Source organism: Panicum virgatum, chromosome 9N (genome assembly GCF_016808335.1).
Source record: "Panicum virgatum strain AP13 chromosome 9N, P.virgatum_v5, whole genome shotgun sequence".
In the NCBI taxonomy this organism is placed as follows: domain Eukaryota; kingdom Viridiplantae; phylum Streptophyta; class Magnoliopsida; order Poales; family Poaceae; genus Panicum; species Panicum virgatum.
In genome coordinates, this window is record NC_053153.1 from 16,298,891 (window position 1) to 16,317,960 (window position 19,070).

The 19,070-nt window shown below is 43.9% G+C and overlaps 1 protein-coding gene and 1 long non-coding RNA gene across 16 annotated transcripts; one reads left to right on the plus strand and one right to left on the minus strand.

Moving 5' to 3' along the window:
* Positions 1 to 1,351: 1,351 nt before the first annotated feature.
* LOC120692276 lies at positions 1,352 to 3,379 on the plus strand. Its single transcript, XR_005682559.1, has 2 exons — positions 1,352 to 2,606; positions 2,861 to 3,379. It is a non-coding gene; the product is annotated as an uncharacterized LOC120692276 (long non-coding RNA).
* A 585-nt stretch (positions 3,380 to 3,964) lies between these two features.
* LOC120689734 (type IV inositol polyphosphate 5-phosphatase 11-like) lies at positions 3,965 to 10,814 on the minus strand. Of its 15 annotated transcripts, XR_005681416.1 has the most exons (9): positions 8,752 to 9,519; positions 8,549 to 8,673; positions 8,414 to 8,473; positions 7,096 to 7,898; positions 6,762 to 6,812; positions 6,124 to 6,190; positions 5,956 to 6,044; positions 5,640 to 5,714; positions 5,317 to 5,563 (listed from the first exon to the last, which is right to left on the minus strand). XR_005681416.1 is itself a non-coding variant. In XM_039972127.1 (8 exons), the coding sequence occupies exons 1-8, from the start codon at positions 10,567 to 10,569 to the stop codon at positions 4,100 to 4,102; spliced, it is 1,035 nt and encodes a 344-aa protein (XP_039828061.1). In that variant the 5' UTR covers positions 10,570 to 10,814; the 3' UTR covers positions 3,965 to 4,099. The 15 variants fall into 15 exon arrangements, 3 of the variants coding, with proteins under 3 accessions (XP_039828061.1, XP_039828062.1, XP_039828063.1); XM_039972127.1 differs by lacking the exons at positions 5,317 to 5,563; positions 5,640 to 5,714; positions 5,956 to 6,044; ... (4 more) ...; positions 8,549 to 8,673; positions 8,752 to 9,519 and adding exons at positions 3,965 to 4,264; positions 4,370 to 4,531; positions 4,662 to 4,849; ... (3 more) ...; positions 10,309 to 10,459; positions 10,535 to 10,814; XR_005681421.1 differs by lacking the exons at positions 5,317 to 5,563; positions 5,640 to 5,714; positions 5,956 to 6,044; ... (4 more) ...; positions 8,549 to 8,673; positions 8,752 to 9,519 and adding exons at positions 4,120 to 4,264; positions 4,370 to 4,593; positions 4,662 to 4,849; ... (3 more) ...; positions 10,309 to 10,459; positions 10,535 to 10,814.
* Positions 10,815 to 19,070: the final 8,256 nt, after the last annotated feature.

Sequence of the window (19,070 nt, forward strand, 5' to 3'; positions counted from 1 at the left end):
TGTTAGCAGTAAGTATCAGTTCTCCTTTTATTATTTATTTCTTGCAGTTATACTTGGCCCTGCTTATTCTATTTCCTTGTTTATTTCTGCCTATCATGCTTGATTGCTAGTTGCTTGTCGAATTGTTATTAATATGGAAGATATAATGTTGCTATTTTTTTAAAAAATAGAACATGGCAAACCGTGAATGGATGTATAATGGCTGGTCCTGTGGGCAGCCTCCCTCTCATGAGTGGATTGAAAACACAAACAATTTTTTAGATCGTGCATTCTCCATGTTGAGTCTGGTTGAAAATGACACCATTAAGTGCCCGTGTGCCTTATGTCGAAACTATGTTAGGCACAAAAGATTTGATGTAGAGATCCACTTGTGTAAAAATGGGTTTAGGGATGACTATAGAATATGGACATCACATGGAGAGAGACATGTTGAAGTTGGAAGCGATGAGAGTTCTTGTGAAGCTGATCATATGGATGATATGTTAGCTGACCTAGGTGGTTACCATGCACCAACAATTGATGAGGAGCCTACAGCCTCGGCACGTGCTTTTTATAGGATGGTTGCTAGTGCTGATGAACCAGTCCATGAGAACACAACACACTCATCTCTCTCTGCTATTGCACGGTTGCTAGCTTTGAAATCACATTATAATATGTCAGTGGCACACTTTGAAGCAAATCTAGAATTAATCAGTGAACTTCTGCCTCCTGAGTCTAAGATTCCTAAGGACTTCTACCAATCGAAGAAATTATTGGAGGGTTTGGGTATGCCATATGTGAAAATTGATGTGTGTTATAACAACTGCATGCTTTACTATAAAGGGAATGAAAATAAAGAAAAGTGTGATGTTTGTGGTACCTCACGCTATGAGGAAGGTCGTAATAGAGTCCCACGCAAAGTGTTGAGGTACTTTCCCATCAAAGATAGGTTACAAAGACTATATGCCCATGAAAAAACAGCAAAGATGATGCAATCTCACAAGCAGTCCAGATCTGGTACAATGAAGCACCCATGTGATGGGAAAGCATGGCAACAGTTTGACATAGACTTCCCAGAATTCGGTGATGACCCTAGAAATGTGCGCCTTGCTATGGCAACAGATGGTTTTACACCCTTCAGTATGAATGCAGCTCCGTATTCATGTTGGCCTGTTTTTGTTACTCCCTTGAATCTTCCACCCGGTGTTATCATGAAGTCGGAGTACATATTCCTTGCCCTTGTAGTTCCTAGTCCTGAGCATCCTGGAAAGAAACTAAACATACTAATGCAACCTTTAGTGGATGAACTACTAAGCTTGCGGGAGGGGGTTGATAAAACATGGGACGCTTCACGCAAGCAGAAGTTTAAAATGCGAGCAGCTTATTTATGGTCAATACATGATTTTCCTGCCTATGGTAACTTTTCTGGATGGAGCACTCATGGTAGGCTTGCATGCCCAGTATGCTTGTGTGACAGTAATGCATTTAATTTACGTAATGGCCGCAAAGCATGTTGGTTTGATTGCCATAGGCGCTTCTTACCTAGAGATCATGAATTCAGATCTCAAGCTAATGCATTTAGAAATAATACGGTGGTGCATGAAGAGCCTCCAAGACTATTAACAGGGGAGGAAGTCCTAGCCCAAATTAACACATTGGTGGCTGATACAAAAAAACTATGGTATATTGCACAATTGGACCCATATTAGTTGATTTTGGCAACTTCCCTACTTCCATAAATTGTTGCTGTGGCACAACATTGATGTGATGCATAATGAGAAAAACTTGGGTGAAGCTATATGGAATACATGCTTCGACATACCTGAGAAGACTAAAGATAATGCTAAGGCTAGAAAAGATTTATCTCAAATTTGTAATCGTCCCTCACAGCATTTGAAGCTAAAGACAACTGGAAAATGGGACAAGCCTAGAGCCCCATTTTGCATTGATAAGAATGACAAGCCAACAATCCTTAAGTGGTTTCAAGAACTCAAGTTTCCTGATGGCTATGCAGCCAACATTAGAAAAGGGATGAACTTGAATTCAAGGAAGATATTTGGGCTAAAGAGCCATGATTATCACATCTTCATGGAGTGATTACTTCATGTTGCATTTCGTGGCTTCCTTCCAGAAAATGTATGGATGTGTTTGGCTGAGCTAAGCTTTTTCTACCGGCAGTTGTGTGCCAAAGAGTTGAGGAAAGATACGATATGCTCACTGGAACAGCACGTCGTTGTTCTTCTTTGCAAAATGGAGAAGATATTTCCTCCATGTTTCTTTAACCCTATGCAGCATCTGATTGTTTATCTTCCTTATGAGGCTAGACTAGGAGGTCCTGTCCAAGCTTGTTGGAACTATCCATTTGAAAGGTAAAAAAATAGAAGAAAACATTATTATGCTTTGTTCTATGATTCTTTCCTTACTTCTTTTTATATCCTGTAGGAAAATCCAACAACTTAGGAAAAAAGTGTGAAATAGGGCTCGTGTTGAGGGTTGCATCGTCGATGCTGAATTAGTTGAGGAGGCTATTTTAATACTGTTTGGTGGCAGAATGCCAATATGAGTTGCAGCAGTGAACAAGTGGCTTCCTGTTGATTAGAAATGGCAGTCTTAGATTTAATTCCATGGTAAGGTAGCCACCATCAGTTTGACATGGTTAATTCCTCTCAGTTGCTGTATAATTTAGTTGCAGCCTCTTGTTTGGCTGGGAATTAAGCATGTAGCTGCAAATGGCATCAAATTTTGTTTTTTACTCAGATTATATGTTGGTTCTTAGTTCTTACATGATCATACAACAACTTGAAACTGTTTATTTACTCAGATTATATGTCGGTTCTCAGTTCCTACATTATCATACAACTGAAAATTTACTGATTTGCAGGCTGTTGGCTCATCACATGGAGGCTCTCACTCAGTTGATAGGCGCGATGAAAGCGACGATGATGACACTTACAATGAAAGCGATGCCGACAACGATGACGACGACGATGATGTCGATGATGATGCCTCCTTTGAAGGAAATGATGAAGCCAATCCCTACCTAGAAGATGACGTTGATGGCGAGCGACCCATCGAAGGAGATGTTGATGATGAGAGAGCTGTCGAAGGCTATTCATGATCAGTAACCATGACTGTGACCTCAACTAAAGCAAGCAACCCCTACTGACTGGAGGATGTGGTGTTGACTGTTGGCTTATTTTGGTAGATACTGCATATGCTAGCCTGATCTTTTGCTACTGTATTTTGTGCATGTGATGTGACATGTAGGCATGATACAATATTTGCCACAGATTATATGTAGGCATGATGCATGCATATGGACTTGTGATGAACTAATGGATGTATGATTTATATATTGCTTCAACGATCATATAATCCAATTTGGATCTATATTGAATTCTGCCTGCCAGTCCATTATTTTTATTTTTTTGGTTCTTTCAAACATTTGCTTGGCCAATATAACTGAATTAACTTGGCCATAAAAAGCAGCCAAGCAAATAGAATTACCTTGATGGTGGAAAGCAGCCAAGCAAATAGACTTAACCTGGCGGCTGGAACGCCAAGTAATCCTTAATCCTTGGCTGCTGGTGGTCGCCAAGGAAAAGAAATTACCTTGCGGTTACCGACATTCAAGGAAATAAATTTACTTGGTTCTTGGCAGCCAAGAAAACTGATTTACTTGGCGGCTTCAGCCCGCCAAGGAATGTAATTTATTTGGCGGTCGACAACCACCATGGAAATTATATCCTTGGCGGTTGCAATATTTCCTTGGCGCAGCGAAGATTTTGCCGTTAGTCCTTCTAGCCTGGCGGCCAAACCGCCAAGAAAAATAACCTTAAGTAAATCATGTTTCCTTGGCCCTCTATTCGTGGCGCATTTTGCTTGGCGGCCAGCCGCCAAGGATGATTTCCTTGGCGGTTTTGGTATATTCCTTGGCGGTTTTTGGCCGCCAAGGTAATTCCAGTTTGGTGTAGTGCAAGTTTAAAAATTTCAACCAAACCTTGTATACACATTTTTTCCCGGTGACGAAACATCAAGAAGTTTAGTTACATCATATTTCACAACTCTACAATAAGTCAAATATTTCTAAATGGTATCCCTGCTATGTCAAATGGAGAAATCAATCATCCCCACTGCGTACTTTCAGACAAAGGTGCGCTTTCACAGGCTTGTGATCGGAGCTCCGAACACAATCGAGGGATTCATATGAACTTAATACTGCATCCAAGCCTGAAGAATGGTCGACCTTGAACAATATCCTGTCCGTCCAAGAAGGCACTCTTATCTGGAGAAGAGAAGATCGCAAGCATAAAACGTCAGTATTTCAAAAGCTCCGAATGATTTTCATTTCTGCAAGTAGGCATCTGGACGTGACGTTAGTTCAAGATACCTTGTGACTTGTATCGTAGATGCTACTTCCGACATCGTATTTGTATGTTGGCTTAAACGTCAGAGTTCCTTCGTAGTACCCATTGAACACTTCACCCTTTTCAGCTTCTTGCAGAAGTTGATCTTTTTTTTTTTGAACGAACGGCACTCGACGAGTGCGTTTCTATTGATATAGTAGAAAATTACAAGACTATGGCGCAGAAGTTGATCTTTGCCTCTTAGCTTCTGAAAGAACACATTGTATATGAGGCACTCCTACAGTGTAAAACTTACTGCTGTCAACAGACACTTACACTCTGACGATCCTCCTCAATCATCTTCCTTGCAGGTATCGAGCTTATTCCTTCGAGTCTATAATTGAGATCACCTAGCCACACTGTTATATCAGCAGATTGGGCATATGGGATGCCATACTTGGAGAAGAGTGACTGTGAAATACGCTGGAATTCTGAGTTCCTCTTCTCCACCTTGTGTTCATGAGCTACACTTTAATAATTCCATGTCACTTCATAATGGCACTTGATTAAAACTAACAGCTATATTATCCCTACATCATATCATATTTACTATCAGAATATGAGAAACTGCAAGGCTTCGCATCTGAATCCCGGAAACTCTCCTACAATCATATTTTCATTGTCTGGGTTGTCTAGCATATCCATACTGGTACTCTGATACTTGAAGCATTATAGTAATGTACTAGAAAGACCACGCGGCAAGGCCGCGTGAACCAATATTTAAGCCGTGTGTAACCTTGAGGGAAAATAAAGAGTGAATTTACGGAGGCGCAGTTCCTGAAACCAAACTTTCATTTGTATAGCAGAGCACGATACAATAGATATAGCTGACACAACCAAGTCATAGAGAAACCAAATATGAAGGCTCAAGTTTGAGATTCTTAAGTGAGTTTCATGCATATTCAGTAGTCATTTGTTCAAACAACAGCTATGTTACTAACAACATATATCTTGTTGACCACCAATACTGTATGAAACTGAAGAGTCCAACAGAGAACAAAATTCATTACTACGAAATGTGCATACAGTTGTCATATATAAATCTCTTTTATCCCTATCTACAAATATCTTCCTGGCATGGCTCGCGCAGGGGAAATTGTCATTGAACCTGAGCCTCCTCGCTGGTGGCGAGCATAGCCCCTTTCCTTGACGTGCTGCACCACAGCATTGCCTTGTCCCTGCGCACCAATCTTGCAGGGCTAGCCTCTCAAGAGGACTAAATTATGCTCATGTAAGATTCCAAATAAAGATTACCTACTCAATGCTGCCTAATCTCCGGCAAAACTGAGTTACCCAGCCTACTCGGACAATTCTTTTCTGGAATAGAAGCTGCATGATTGCATCAGATGTTAGCAAACTGAAAAAAAGGTTACCAGTTTTTTCTTTAACCAGTCAGCAGTTACAGATCATGCTTTGCAGGTTCAAGTAGGAAATATGACAGTAACAATGATATATTGTGGTATGTCAAATGTGAACCAATATCAGGCAGGACCAACAAGCCTGACTTATTCCCTAAAAATAATACCTGAACTTAAATGCTCGTTAGATTAGGATAAGAAAAGTTGCTAACCTCACAGACTGCGGTGCCAACAAAATCACCTTTTTCATCATCTAGCATTCCAGTTGGAGGTTCCAAACAAAATTTACAATAACTCTAACCTAGAAATTTAGGAGCTGTGTCAATGGAAGAATTTACTAACTGAACATCATCTATGTGCCCTAAATCATGATATTATACCTGCTCAGTAGAATCAACACAGCAATGCAGGTCCTCTTGCAAAGACAATTCCAGGAACGTAAATATACTGTCAAAAGACTTGTCTTCTTAGTGTCAGATACTACTACGCAAACATTTCATTGCTGGATATAGGAAAGATATCTTACAAAGATTTTGATAAGCACATAACTGAACAACATGCTTTAGACAACTTCAATGATCATGGTAGGTGGTGAGCCTCATCCAATAGGGTATGAGCCATTATACCAGAGGCAATGAATCATCTAGAGTTGGTAATGGATGCATCTAACTAAAAGAATAAGTGCTTAAAACTTAAAAGTATGATAAAGATGTTGTTGGCTTGTGAAATTCAGCCTCCTCTTGGTCATAATTTTCAACATAGACTGAAGTCTTAAATTCCTCGATAGCTTTAACTATTCCTAGCCTGAGGTAAGAGTGGCAGGGAACATACAACAGAAGGCACAAGTAAGATAAGATCAAAGTTGACTATTGCATACTACTTCGAGTTCGAGTGTTTGGAAGTTATGTTTCATCTGTCCTGTTTGAGTTGAATGACAGCACGAACACGATTACCGATAGTAATTCAACAGTTTATCTTTTCATGATGCATCAAGAACAAACTTGTTTATGTTACATACCTGTTAACTATTATTTCTTTTTAATTTGGGATAGGTTGTTCTTTTGGCTTCCTGAAAGTACAAAGCAAATTTGAATTATTATATTGTTATTGTAAGTATAGATAAACATGCATTACAATTAGTGATTGGTTTCCAGTGAAGTGCTACAGGATAGAACAAATCTAACCAAAGATACACAACAGAGATGAGGCCGCAGCACTAAATTCGATTTGCATGTCAGGCTACGAAATTACTACACATTAACTGAATAGTACTAATTTATACAGATTAAACTAAGCGGAGGGCAGCCGCAGTGACCTCTAATAGCTAGGCGGCAGAGAGGAAAACAAATTACCTGGACAATTTGCGGTGGTTGGGTACCAGGCTCCCAGCGAAGAGCTTGCGACGGTGTTCCTTCGGAGTTCCTTACGAAGATCTGGGCAAGAGAAAAAGGCAGGGGAGACTGCGTCCCCTCCCCCAACCTTGCTGCCGCTCTGCTGGAGGAGCCGCCGGTGGCGTGGCCGTGGGCCGCCGACACGAGGAGTCAGCTACGGCGGGGCCTCCCCTCGCGCTCGCTGCTTTTTTGCTGGAGGAGTCGGCCGCGTGTTCCTCGGCCGTCGCCGCAAGGAGCCAGCCACAGGGGGGCCTTGGCCAGCCGGTGGGGGAGAGCGGCGAGCGGCAGGCGGCGGCCGTGGAGGGGATAGGCCGGCCTCGGTGCGGGTCCGCGAAGGTTCCCGAGTGCCCGGATGCGTGGAATAACGGGCGACAGACCCGGCCCGAGCCGCATCGGACGGTCGAGGCAGCGAGTTAGGTGGATCGGACAGTTAACGGGTTACGAGCGACGTGGACCCGCTCCACGGCCCGGGAATCGCAGCGTTTTCGTAAGTTAGAGATGCTGCACAATCAGACATCTGGAATTCTTGTTATTCTGGAATTCTTGTTGTAGTAGGGGCTGGCATCAAGAAGGCTTCTTCTTTTGCTCCGGTGGCTTCCAAAGCCACGTCCAAAGGAGCCATGGCGGCCACCAAATGCGCACTGTGCTGGCTTGTCGCCCCAGCAGATGCTAAAATAATATAGAAGCAACAGGAAATTCGCGTGAACACAAGCCACATCCTCAATAATTTGGCGAGCAATGTTACTGAGGACGAGGAGGCGTCTCTGACAGTGTTTGGCGCAGGAGGAGAAGGTGCAGAACAGTTAGAATGATTCTTGAATTCATATTCCCAAAGCATGCAAAATCAAGGTCAAGATCAGATTGATTGTTCTTTATTTAAATTTGACATGAGCATATGTGTTTCCTTTGTTACATTTTGTGGCTCCATAGTTATATGTCAACTCTAGAACAGCTATCTTCACATGATTAGCATAGTCCATGGCTCCATGCTATACAACACTGCAAGAGTCTGAATCATGGTGATTTTTTACGCTAAACAAAATGGCATAGAATCAAAATAGAGTATGCATAAAAATCAAACTAAAAAGCCTCACTCTGAACTATAACTTGCCAGCATAAGGTTCATGCATCAAATTCGTGAGGTGTGCTAGACATTCATGGTATAAAATTGAAATTTTTGAAGCCCAAAGCAGTAGCTCCTGCTTTCCTCACACACACATGCAGTAGTGCACAGCCAGCGGATACTTAGTGTTCAGAAGCATTTCATCAAACGGATTACCTGCATGGAGATAGCAGCCTGAAGAGATCCACCATGCCCAGCCTGGAGGTAGAAATCGATCTGCAAAAAAGAAAAACAAAGATGAAACGCACCCACCAGTATTAGTCACATGAATGAATGAGTTTTTCCTCTCACCGTGAGATTCAGACAAGCATAAAACGATTCCGTTGTTCCCGCTCTTCTCTTAGGCGTGACTCTAGATGGTAGGTGTGGAGGAGCCTGCTCGCATCGGTTGTATCTGCAATCATCGGCCTCTTGATCTACAAGAAAAATGGAATAATTTTGAGAGAGCTGATGGAGGGGTTGGGGAGGGGGGCCGATGTCAAGCTTGCAGAAACCTGAATCCGTGGAGGTTGGGCCCCCGACCGCCGCGCCAAGCCAAGCCAGCCATCCCCGCGCCACCGCCTGGCTGGGAAGCCGTGCTATGTCGCCTGCTTGCTTCACGGGGAGGAGGCGGTAGGCGCTGCCACGGAACGTCGCCCGCCGCGGCAAGGGAGGGGCAAGCGGCGCGGAGCGGCGACGCCAGCGAACGGGGCGCGAGCTCTGCGGGTCCCTCGGCCGCTGCCGCGAGGGGCTGGCCCCTGACCGAGGCACCTCCCCCCCTCTATCACCTTTATCTCCTGGCCGGTGGCGGCGCGCGACCCCTCCCCTCGCGGTGGCCAGTGGCTGGGGGCCGGCCGGAGGTGGCGCGCTGCCCTGGCCTCGGCCACCCGGTGCGAGGAGGCGCGGCCGCAAGGGGGTCCACGGCCACGGGCCGCCGCCAGCGCGAGGAGCCGACCGACGATGGGGAGGATGGCCGCGACCCAGGCGAGAAACAGGAGGACGCAGTAGGAGAGGTGGGGGAGGTTGTCGTTGCGTCGGCGAAACTCGAAGCAAAGCGTCGCGGCCGCGGTGGAAGACGACGACAGTGTGGGCGAGGGCCAGCGTTGGGGCCCGCTGCGCCGGCGTGGCAGGTGTGGGGAGGCGCAGGCGGCGGCCGTGGAGGGGATAGGCTAGCCTCGGAGCGGGTCCGCGAAGGTTCCCGAGTGCCCGGATGCGTGGAATAACGGGCGACAGACCCGGCCCGAGCCGCATCGGACGGTCGAGGTAGCGAGTTAGGTGGATCGGACGGTTAACGAGTTACGGGCGACGTGGACCCGCTCCACGGCCCGGGAATCGCAGCTTTTTCGTAAGTTAGAGATTGGTATGACTGTGTGAGTTTTAGAAAAACAAGTGACACTGACGAAAGTGGAAAGCATAAACCTGAAATTGAAAACCAACCTGCAAGATGGCAGGATACAAAAACCATCCGGATCCCACTGAAGTTGATGTACATGGCCACAGCTCCCTTCTTTCTCCCAATCATACCCCCAAGACCTCCAACTGCATGTTTGTCCACCTTCATCTCTGTCCAAAGTTAGAGAAGCACGTTTACACACCTGTATAGGAAACTAGTTTGACAAAAGGGGAAACATGCAACTGGCATCAAGCAATTTGGGATAAATATGATAAAAAAAAGATTTAGAATCACCTCTGATGTACTTCTCCGAACTCTTTGATCCAAAAAGAAGCATCTGAAGAGACTGCATGTTTTTCTGACCTAGTAGACTGAAAATTAATGTTCATCAATCAATTTGAGAAGACTGCAAAATTATATGGTGTGTTCAATAGCAAAGACAACACTGGATAGTTTCTTACATGTGTGTGTCGGCCATAGTTTCTTGCAGAACTTGTGAAATATCACATTTTGGTGCCTCTTGCAGTCCAACAACTAGTAAATCAAACTTTCTGTTGGATCTCACCAATTTTGTTATATCTTCCACAGACATCTTCACCACCACAACACACACATCAAATCAGTGCAATCGGGCCGATCATCATCGAGAAGAAAGCAATCGAGTTGCAAGTATGTATACCTTGCCATTCATGTTCCAAGTGATGATACACACACAGAGCACAGAGTTGGTGGTGAATTCACAAGATTTCTGAATTGGAATTGTCTTTATGCCATCGTGAGTCCCACCCTCATCAATAGAAACCAGGGTGTTACTCTGTAGCTGGCTTCTCCTGCAGTGTTACATATATCAAGGCCAAGAAGTGCAAGCGTACCAAAAGCAACTTTTCAAAGTTCAGATAAAATACCATGTTGGAAGAGTAAAGCTGCTGCAGTTGCCCATGTCGACGTATTGGATCCTTGTTGCTGATCATCTAACATGGAGAAGACAACAAAGGAACCCTTTTTATACAACTATATTCTGAAAGTTCAAAGCTCCAGCCACAAAGAGAATCAATTGTATTTGGATATGTCTACTCTTGGTCTCAACATTTCTTCCAGCAATTTATTTGGATCTTCCATGTGCTCTTGAAGATTTCAACACATTACGAAATGGCGACAAGTGGAATACCCAAGAGCCAACCATTTGGGCCAGCTGGATTTGATGGTTAGGTACTGCATATCTTTGGTTTGACAATGAGATCTCGTTCGTCTTCCCATCATTACCAGGCGGCTACAGCAAGCCCGTGTACAAGGGGAAGTGTGAAAGAGACTGCACGCATGAACAGAACCACCGAAGTTGCTATCAATAGTGTGGTACGCCTGGAGATAAGGCAATATTTTCTCAGCAAATAATCAACCTTGCGGCCATGGACTTCAAAGGAGAAGTTCTGTTCCGGAACATGCTGGACCTTCCTCAAGTTTCACACAGCCGAATTGTGGACAACCTGGATTGTAGGCATCTGCAGAAAAAAGAACAGTGTTATAGGTGTACATTATCCTTGTCTCCGATCTACACAGGCCTGCTTTCTAGTGAACATTATGAACTTGCCTTGATATTCTGATATCAATTATTTTGCGAGTTATTCTGCTACCAATCTATCCATTTGCTTACTAAAAAAGCATCAACACTTTTATCCAACGAAATAAAAGGAACATAATGAGATGTATACCTTGATTTTAGCAGGATTTCAGTTATCCTAAGAGTTGGTAAAGATTTCTAGGACCAGAGAAGGGCGGGGCTTGGCCCTTGCATTGGCAGTTTGGAAGTAGCTATCTATGAGCCCATCACTGAGCTAAGGCCTTGATAAGTTGATAGTAACATGTATCCACGATTCTCAAAAGCACCAGAACCATCCCGTCGCTTCTTCTTGCTTGAGTCACGTGCCACTAAAAAAAAGGGCAGTAAAAGGGCTGGAATCATCTGTTCCTTCATGGATGAGTTTTACCCGATCATCCCATGCCAACGGAAGATGTATTGACGCATCGTGGCGTGGCCGTGGCCGTGACAGTGGCAGGATGGCATCCCGCACCAGGCACGTGATGATCATTGGGAAACCCACAAACCTGAAACCCCAGTGCCAGCTCCGACCTCTCGAATCTCCACCTCCGGAATCTGCACATGGCTGGCATGATCCGCCCGCCCTGCTACAAACTAAACCCAACATTACAACCATTGTCAGTTGAGACCTACGCAGGAGAGGGGCAACAGCATCAGAGCGAGCATGAACGAGCAGGGCAGGAGACACACCGAGAAGACAAATCTTCTGCAGCCTGCCTCCCCGGTTGATTTCCTAGCATTCACTATGGTACTTATAATCTCCCCTAATGCCGGGAAATGGTCCTCATTGAATATGTAATCAGCATATCGGGCCGTGAATAGGTCTCCTGTGAGGGGCTCAAGGTATTTAATAATCGACGGTGATTGATACCCCATATAGATTCTCCATTTCTTGTGTGGGCCCATAGCGGTACGCTTAGGTAGTGAGATCGGTACATATACTGTACAACCGAATTTTCGCAGATGGGAAATATTTGGTATATTCCCACATACTAATTGCATAGGAGAGACAACGTGATATGCAGTTGGTCGCAATTGAATTAATTCTGCAGCGTGTAAGACTGCATGACCCCAACATGAAGTTGGAAGGTTGCAATTTTGTAATAAGGGTCTTGTAATGAGTTTAATTCTCTTAATAAGAGGTTCTGCTAAACCATTTTGTGTATGGACATATGGGACAGAGTGCTGAACTTGAATTCCTAAAGTCATACAATAATCGTTGAAAGCCTTTGAGGAAAATTCAGCAGCATTGTCCATTCAAATTGATTGAATTTGATGTTCAGGATTTTGTGCTCTAAGTCTAATGACTTGAGTAATGATCTTTGCAAAAGCATGGTTATGTGTGGATAAAAGACACACATGAGACCATCTAGTAGATGCATCTATTAGAACCATGAAGTACATGAAAGGTCCAGACATAGGTTGCATGGGGCCACATATGTCGCCTTGAATGCGTTCAAGGAATTTGAGTGGCTCATTTTGAATTTTAACGTGTGAAGGACGTAAAATTAATTTCCCTATAGCACATGAAGTGCACATAAAATCTGATGATTTGGGAAATTTAGCAGTATTTAACTCATGACCATTTGAATTACTGATAATTTTTCTCATCATCCCTACACTGGGATGACCAAGGCGGTCATGCCAAGTTTTGAATGTGTCAACATTCTGAAAAATTACCTTGTATACAACATGTGGTACGGGTTTAATGTATGTGTAGTACAATCCGGATGGAAAAGAAGGAATTTGTTCAACAATTTGTTTGCCATATCCGTTATCTTTAGTAATGAGGAGGAATTCCTCATTATTGTCATCACCGGTTTCAATATGAAAACCGTTTTGATGGATATCTCTATAACTTAGTAGCGTACTCTTTGAATCGGGATACAAAAGTGCATCCTCAATTGTAATATGGGTACCCATAGGGGGGCACGACCAGTGCCAACTATCGTTGCATCGTGTCCAGCGATTGTCAAAATATTTCCTTGTTTCTTTGTAAGAGTTTGGAAATATTCTGTTTCTCTAAGTATAGAATTTGTGGTTCCACTATCCACAAGGCATAATTCCTCATCTATTGGATTGACTCCGTAGAAAATCTATATATAAATGAAGAATTTAATATGAAATCCTTTGATGATATATAGAATACACACCTTTATTGAATATCAAATGTATACAATACATTTATTTATATCCAACCTATGAAAGTGATGACCTTATTTATTTACAACACTTTAAGACATAAATTGTGCTAAATATTACAAATACTAGTAAATAGGACATTAAGACTTTGGAATCTTTTTGGAGATTGGGAGCCTATCGAGGTCTCCAAATATGTCGTTGGAAGCGTATTCTACGACCATATTCTCTGTAGCAAGATCCTTGCCTCCTGGTATGGGGTTGCTGCATGGTTCCTCGGGAACTTGTTGCGAACAACTAGCCTCTTTCCTGGTGGTGTCAGGTTGATAGTTGAAGTGGGCTTCATACTTCCACTACTGGAAAAAGTGCCTTTGGCACCGGTCATGGATGGCCTTTGGTACCGGTTCTTACAATCGGTACTAAGCATCCGGGACCAATGGCTCTAGCCATTGGTACCGGGTGAATGACCCGGTACCTTTGGGTACCTTTGCACTGCGTCAAAAGAAAATAGGAGCACATTGCAGTGGCTAGGATTCGAACCCATGACCTCTTGTATCAAGTGTATCTCCTTTACCACCTCATTTACGACGCAGTTGTGACTGAGGCGAAGATATTTTCCTTTTGAAGTAACCTGTGAAGCACTTTTAGTACTGGGTGGCAGCCACCACCCGGTACCAAAGGCTAGACATAGGTACCGGGTGATGTTTTCACCCGGTACTAATGTGAAAGGATCCATTAGTACCGGGTGGTAACACCACCCGATACCAATGTCTAGCCTTTGGTACCGGGTGGTGTTACCACCCGGTACTAAAGGATCCCTGGATCTTTCCATGCACCTCAAAAGAAGCTTTGGTACCGGGTCATTTTGGTTTTGGTACCTTTGAGGTGGACCGATGGCCTCTTTTCTAGTAGTGTTCTGTCCTTGAGTAGCACGTCCACGACCCACGGACTTTAAGTAAAGATCAACAAGATGACTCAGGGTACGACATTTCTTTGTAATATGGCTGTAACAACCACATTTTTGGCACATAGGTTTGTCACTCCTGTGTTTGGAAATGTTCTTACCTTTGTTGGAAACACAATTCTGGAATTTCTTGTTGCTTCTGCGGTTTTTCTTACCCTTCTTGGAATTTTCTTGATGATGGTTCTTAGAAGATCCATTGTTAGATTTGGGTTTATTCTTAGAATAAGCATGTACTTCAGGCAATGGAGCTGACCCTACAGGGCGTTGCTTATTATTCCAAACCATAAGTTCGGAATATTTTTCGGCCTCAAGTAATGTATGTATAAGATCAGAATAAACCTGAAAATTCCCTTCACGGTATTCACCGTGTTCGGCTGGTCTCCAGCCCTCCAGCCCTACAGTATTTCTCTCTCACATTGCTCCAGCACTAGCCTCCAGCCACCAACCAGGTAACAGTATTTTTCTCTCACACCACTCTAGCTCCAGCCTCCAGCTCCAGCCTGCCGAACACGGTGATTGTTGTTGAAGAGTCCTTTCAGAGGGAAGCATAGTGGATAGAGTCTTTTCTATCTTATCCACATTTGAAGGTTCTTTCTCACAGAATTGCAACTTCGAGCAAATCCTATGAACAACATGATTATAATCACTTACAGTTTTAAAGTCCTATAAGCGAAGTTGGGTCCACTCATAATTTGCCACAGGCAATAAGAGTGCCTTTTGTTGTTCATAGCGTTGCTTAAGAGACTTCCATAGATTTCGTGGATTTTCTTCCAATAAATATTCAGCCTTAAGGTCAGGATGAATATGGCTCCTAATGATATATAGTGCCGTGTATACATGTTGATCATCAAGTGGTGCAACACCCTCTTGGAGTGGTAACACTGCTTGATAAAGTCCTCGGGATGCAAGACTAACTTTTATGTCCATAACCCATGTTGGATAGTTGTGACCGTCTAGAGCTAGTAATTCGAACTCTTTGACAGTCATTGATCCTACACGAGTCAAACCATCAAAACATTTTAAGTTATTAAAATGTTGTGGTGTGTTGTAAGTTTGGGATGCAAAATAAAAACAAGATATTAATGGTGTAAAATCTCACATGCATAATAAGAAAATGGAGGTAGTCACCATAAAGGCGTAGACCTCAAAATGGGCATAGTCTATTGTTAACAGTAGATGCCAAATTATTTATGCGAATTGTATAAACACGTCTAAAGGTAGTCATCAAAGAGTGATGTAGACTTTAGCTAATTTGCAAACGAATTGGGTACGCACATTGAGGATAATCACTAAGTGTTTACTTAGTGTAGATCCCACAGTAGCAATTGTAGTGCTACCTTATGTATGGCCAATAGGAATGCAAATTAATGGTAGTCATTTTTTAGAAAAATGTAGACCAAATGTTCTAAGTGTTAATGTTGGGTACGCACTTTGAGGATTGGCACTAAGTATTTACTTAGTGTAAATCCTGCAGTAGCAATTGTGGTGGTACCTTGTGGAGTGGCCAACAAAACTGAAAGAGCATCTAGGCCCTAGTGGGTTTTGGAGCATTGATTGACAACACGATTAAAGGACTAACTTGTTTGCATGAGATTATGAACAGGTATTTAATTATGAAATGTGTATTAAAAGAGATAGCTCAAGTATTGCAAGCAAGCGTGTTCATCCCATTGATATAATGTGTATGTGACAAGCAAAACAAGAAAAGAAAAATAGAGCAAAGTACATGATTGATATAAAGGCTCTAATATTTGCGAAGGCTTGTTTCGATCTATGATGGGATTCAAAGTGACAAGTAAAGATTTTGTGAATGAGACGTGATATGCTTATGCATAGTCTCAAATATAGAAGATCTTGTCACATGTGATAAATGGATGTTAACTTAAGAAGCAAGCAAGCAAGGCAAAAGAGAATGAGACATGAGTTGATGCATATATGATATCTCAAATTGGAAAGCTTGCCTATAAGATTGAATTGAGAATTCGAATTGACAATGAAGATTTCATGCATGACACAAATCAATATGAGTTCAAGATGGACGACTAGGATAAAGGTAGAGGACCGAGAGGCGTGTTTCAAGAGGCTACGCAAGCGATGGCTTGGGGGGAGCAAAGAAACCGATACGGGTCAAAGGCCGGAGATCCTAGAGTCATGGAGAGCTCTATGTTGAAGAGTGTCATTATTCAAGAAAAGAAGGTGACTTGTGAATCAAGGTAGATTTCATTCCTATGCAATACAAAGATTCAAAGTCACTAGCTCAAAGCGGGTATGCTCAAAAGAAAGAAGATGTTGATGCCCTCACGGTATTGATCGAAGAAAAGTTGGCATGATCATATTATGAAGAAGCTCAAGTAATTGTGGAAATTGTATATTTCTTTTATGCACTTGAGTATAGGTATGCCGTACTATTAAGAGGGATACAACATCAGTAGGTTAGACAATACCAAAAGTGCTCAAACCAGTCCCTAGAAAGTTTAGCCTAAGGAGTGAGAGCTAACTGCAGAAAACAGAGAGGGACCGGTCTGACCGGTCTGAGGGACCGGTCTGACCGGTCTGAGCAGGGTGTGCCTCCAACGGCTAGTTTTCAAAACCGACCAGTCTGACCGGTCTGGGGGACCGGTCTGATCGGTCTAACACTGACAGGGCAACGGCTAGTTTTGTGAGAAGGGGTATTTATACCCCATGATTTCACCCATTCGTGGGTGCTGATGCTAGAACATTTCAGAACATCTTGAGAGCCTTGTGAGCACTTGGAGAGTCCTCCCCAACCTCTCTTTGTGAGAGTTGCTTGATTCAAGGTGAATCTTTGAGTTGGGTTGAGTGAATCCATTCCTTGAGAGTCATTTGAGCAAGAGAGAAACATCCCAAGTTTTGAGCACTTGAGGTTGCGTCGGCCAACTCGATTGAAGCATTTGTTACTCTTGGAGCATCGGCTCCTAGACGGCTAGGCGTCGTCGGCTAGCTCCCAAGGTTGTGGTGAGCAGCGGCAAGTTTGTTGCGGCTTCGATCGTGTACCAAGAGGGCGCATGGTCATATAGTGGAGAAGAGGAGATAGCTTGACCTTGGGGTTACTACGAGCTTCCTCAACGGAGACTAGGATTCACACGTGGGTGCACGGGGTGAATCCGAACTTCGGTCAAACAAATCACCGTGTCTTCATTGCATCATCTTTATTTCGGTTTGATTTACTTACCTTGCATTTATAGTTTTGAGTTTGAATTGTACTTCCGCTCGATCTACTTGGGTGTGCTCTACTTGTGTGTAGGGACTTGTTTATATTGTTAGAAATACTCTGCAAGACACATATCCCAAGTTTCTTATAGGTTCAAGCTCGAGAGGGGACTTGTTCCTGCTGACTGCGCTGTCTGCCTGCATAGACCGGTCTGACCGGTCTGGTAGACCGGTCTGACCGGTCCAGACAGTCCCAGCAGGGATTAAACGCCAAATTTCGAAGAAACACCTATTCACCCCCCCCCCTCTAGACTCCGACATCACGTGATCAAGATCCTTTCAAAAACGACTATAGAACATGCGTGTTATACAATTGATTAATGAGAAAAATACACATAACTTGTTGCATCCATTATTTAAGCGCATAGTGCTTTGAAATTGGAAAAGCCTAAAATTAAAGGTCTTAATTAAAATGATCGATTGCAAAAGAAATAAATGAATAAATAAATATGCAAGATCATGGTCGCTAGGGATATTATCTATTGGATTTGTCATACATACCAGGACAAATACTTTGAATAATATCACAAATGGATATTTTACAATGATAAAATATCATAGGTACAAATACATTTAAAGTCAGCGACTAAACATAAGAGTAATATTTTACAGCACATAATTACTGGAGACTAACAGAGTCTTATGCGAATTATTGCTGAAATTAAATCAACTAAATAATAAAGATTAGGCCAGCCAGCCATGGGGATTGGAAATGAATCCACGTTCATTAGCTTGGCCCCATCAAGCGTGCACAGGACGAACAGCAGGAAGGGAGGTCCGCGCGTAGGCCATTGGGCCATCTTCACGGCCTATTAGAGGCATCTCGGGCAGGCAGCAGGGTTGCAACCCTACTCCACGCCACTGGACACCGAGGGTTTTACATGTATATCATTACAAAAGATAGATGATCCCGACGGTCATACCACTAAAAAGTTTGGTGACACCACTATATCATCATGTTTTTTTTTGTTTTTGACGTCTATACCATTCCATCCACCATCCGTTAGAAATTAACAGATCTAGGGCTCTGACATGCGGGCCTAACCTAGTAACATGACCATTTTACCCTTGCATCAAACCCTATCCTCCCAACTCTTCTCAAGGGCACCACATCCACATATCCACACATCTCACGCGCACCACCTCCACATCCCACGCCGCCGCCGCTGGTCAGGCCGCCGGCCCCGCCCCTCCCCTCCCCTCGCTTCCGGATTCGCCTCGCTGCAGGGTGGGCCGCGCGTTGGGGGCGCGTGTGTGGGGGCCTGCGCGGCCTCCGGATTCGCCTCGCCGCGGGGCCTGCGCGGCCTCTGCGGGGGCCTGCGCGGGGGCGTTCCCTCGCGTGGGAGCCTGCGCGGGGGGCCTCGCGTTGGGGGCGCCGCCCCGCCCTCCCCTGCTTCGTCGACCACATGCGCCGCGACGGCGTCGCGCCGGACCTTGTCACGCACGGCTGCTTCATCAACGCGTACCTGGAGCGCCGGCTCGCGCGGAACCTCACGTTCGCGTTCGACCG

Excerpts from the sequence above, each read along its gene's own strand:
- LOC120689734 (XM_039972127.1), bottom strand. The coding sequence starts at position 10,569 with ATGGGCAACTGCAGCAGCTTTACTCTTCCAACATG. Across the intron at positions 10,460-10,534 it reads AGCTTTACTCTTCCAACATG|GAGAAGCCAGCTACAGAGTA; the intron begins GTATTTTATCTG and ends GTAACACTGCAG. Across the intron at positions 10,222-10,308 it reads CTTGGAACATGAATGGCAAG|ATGTCTGTGGAAGATATAAC; the intron begins GTATACATACTT and ends GTGGTGGTGAAG.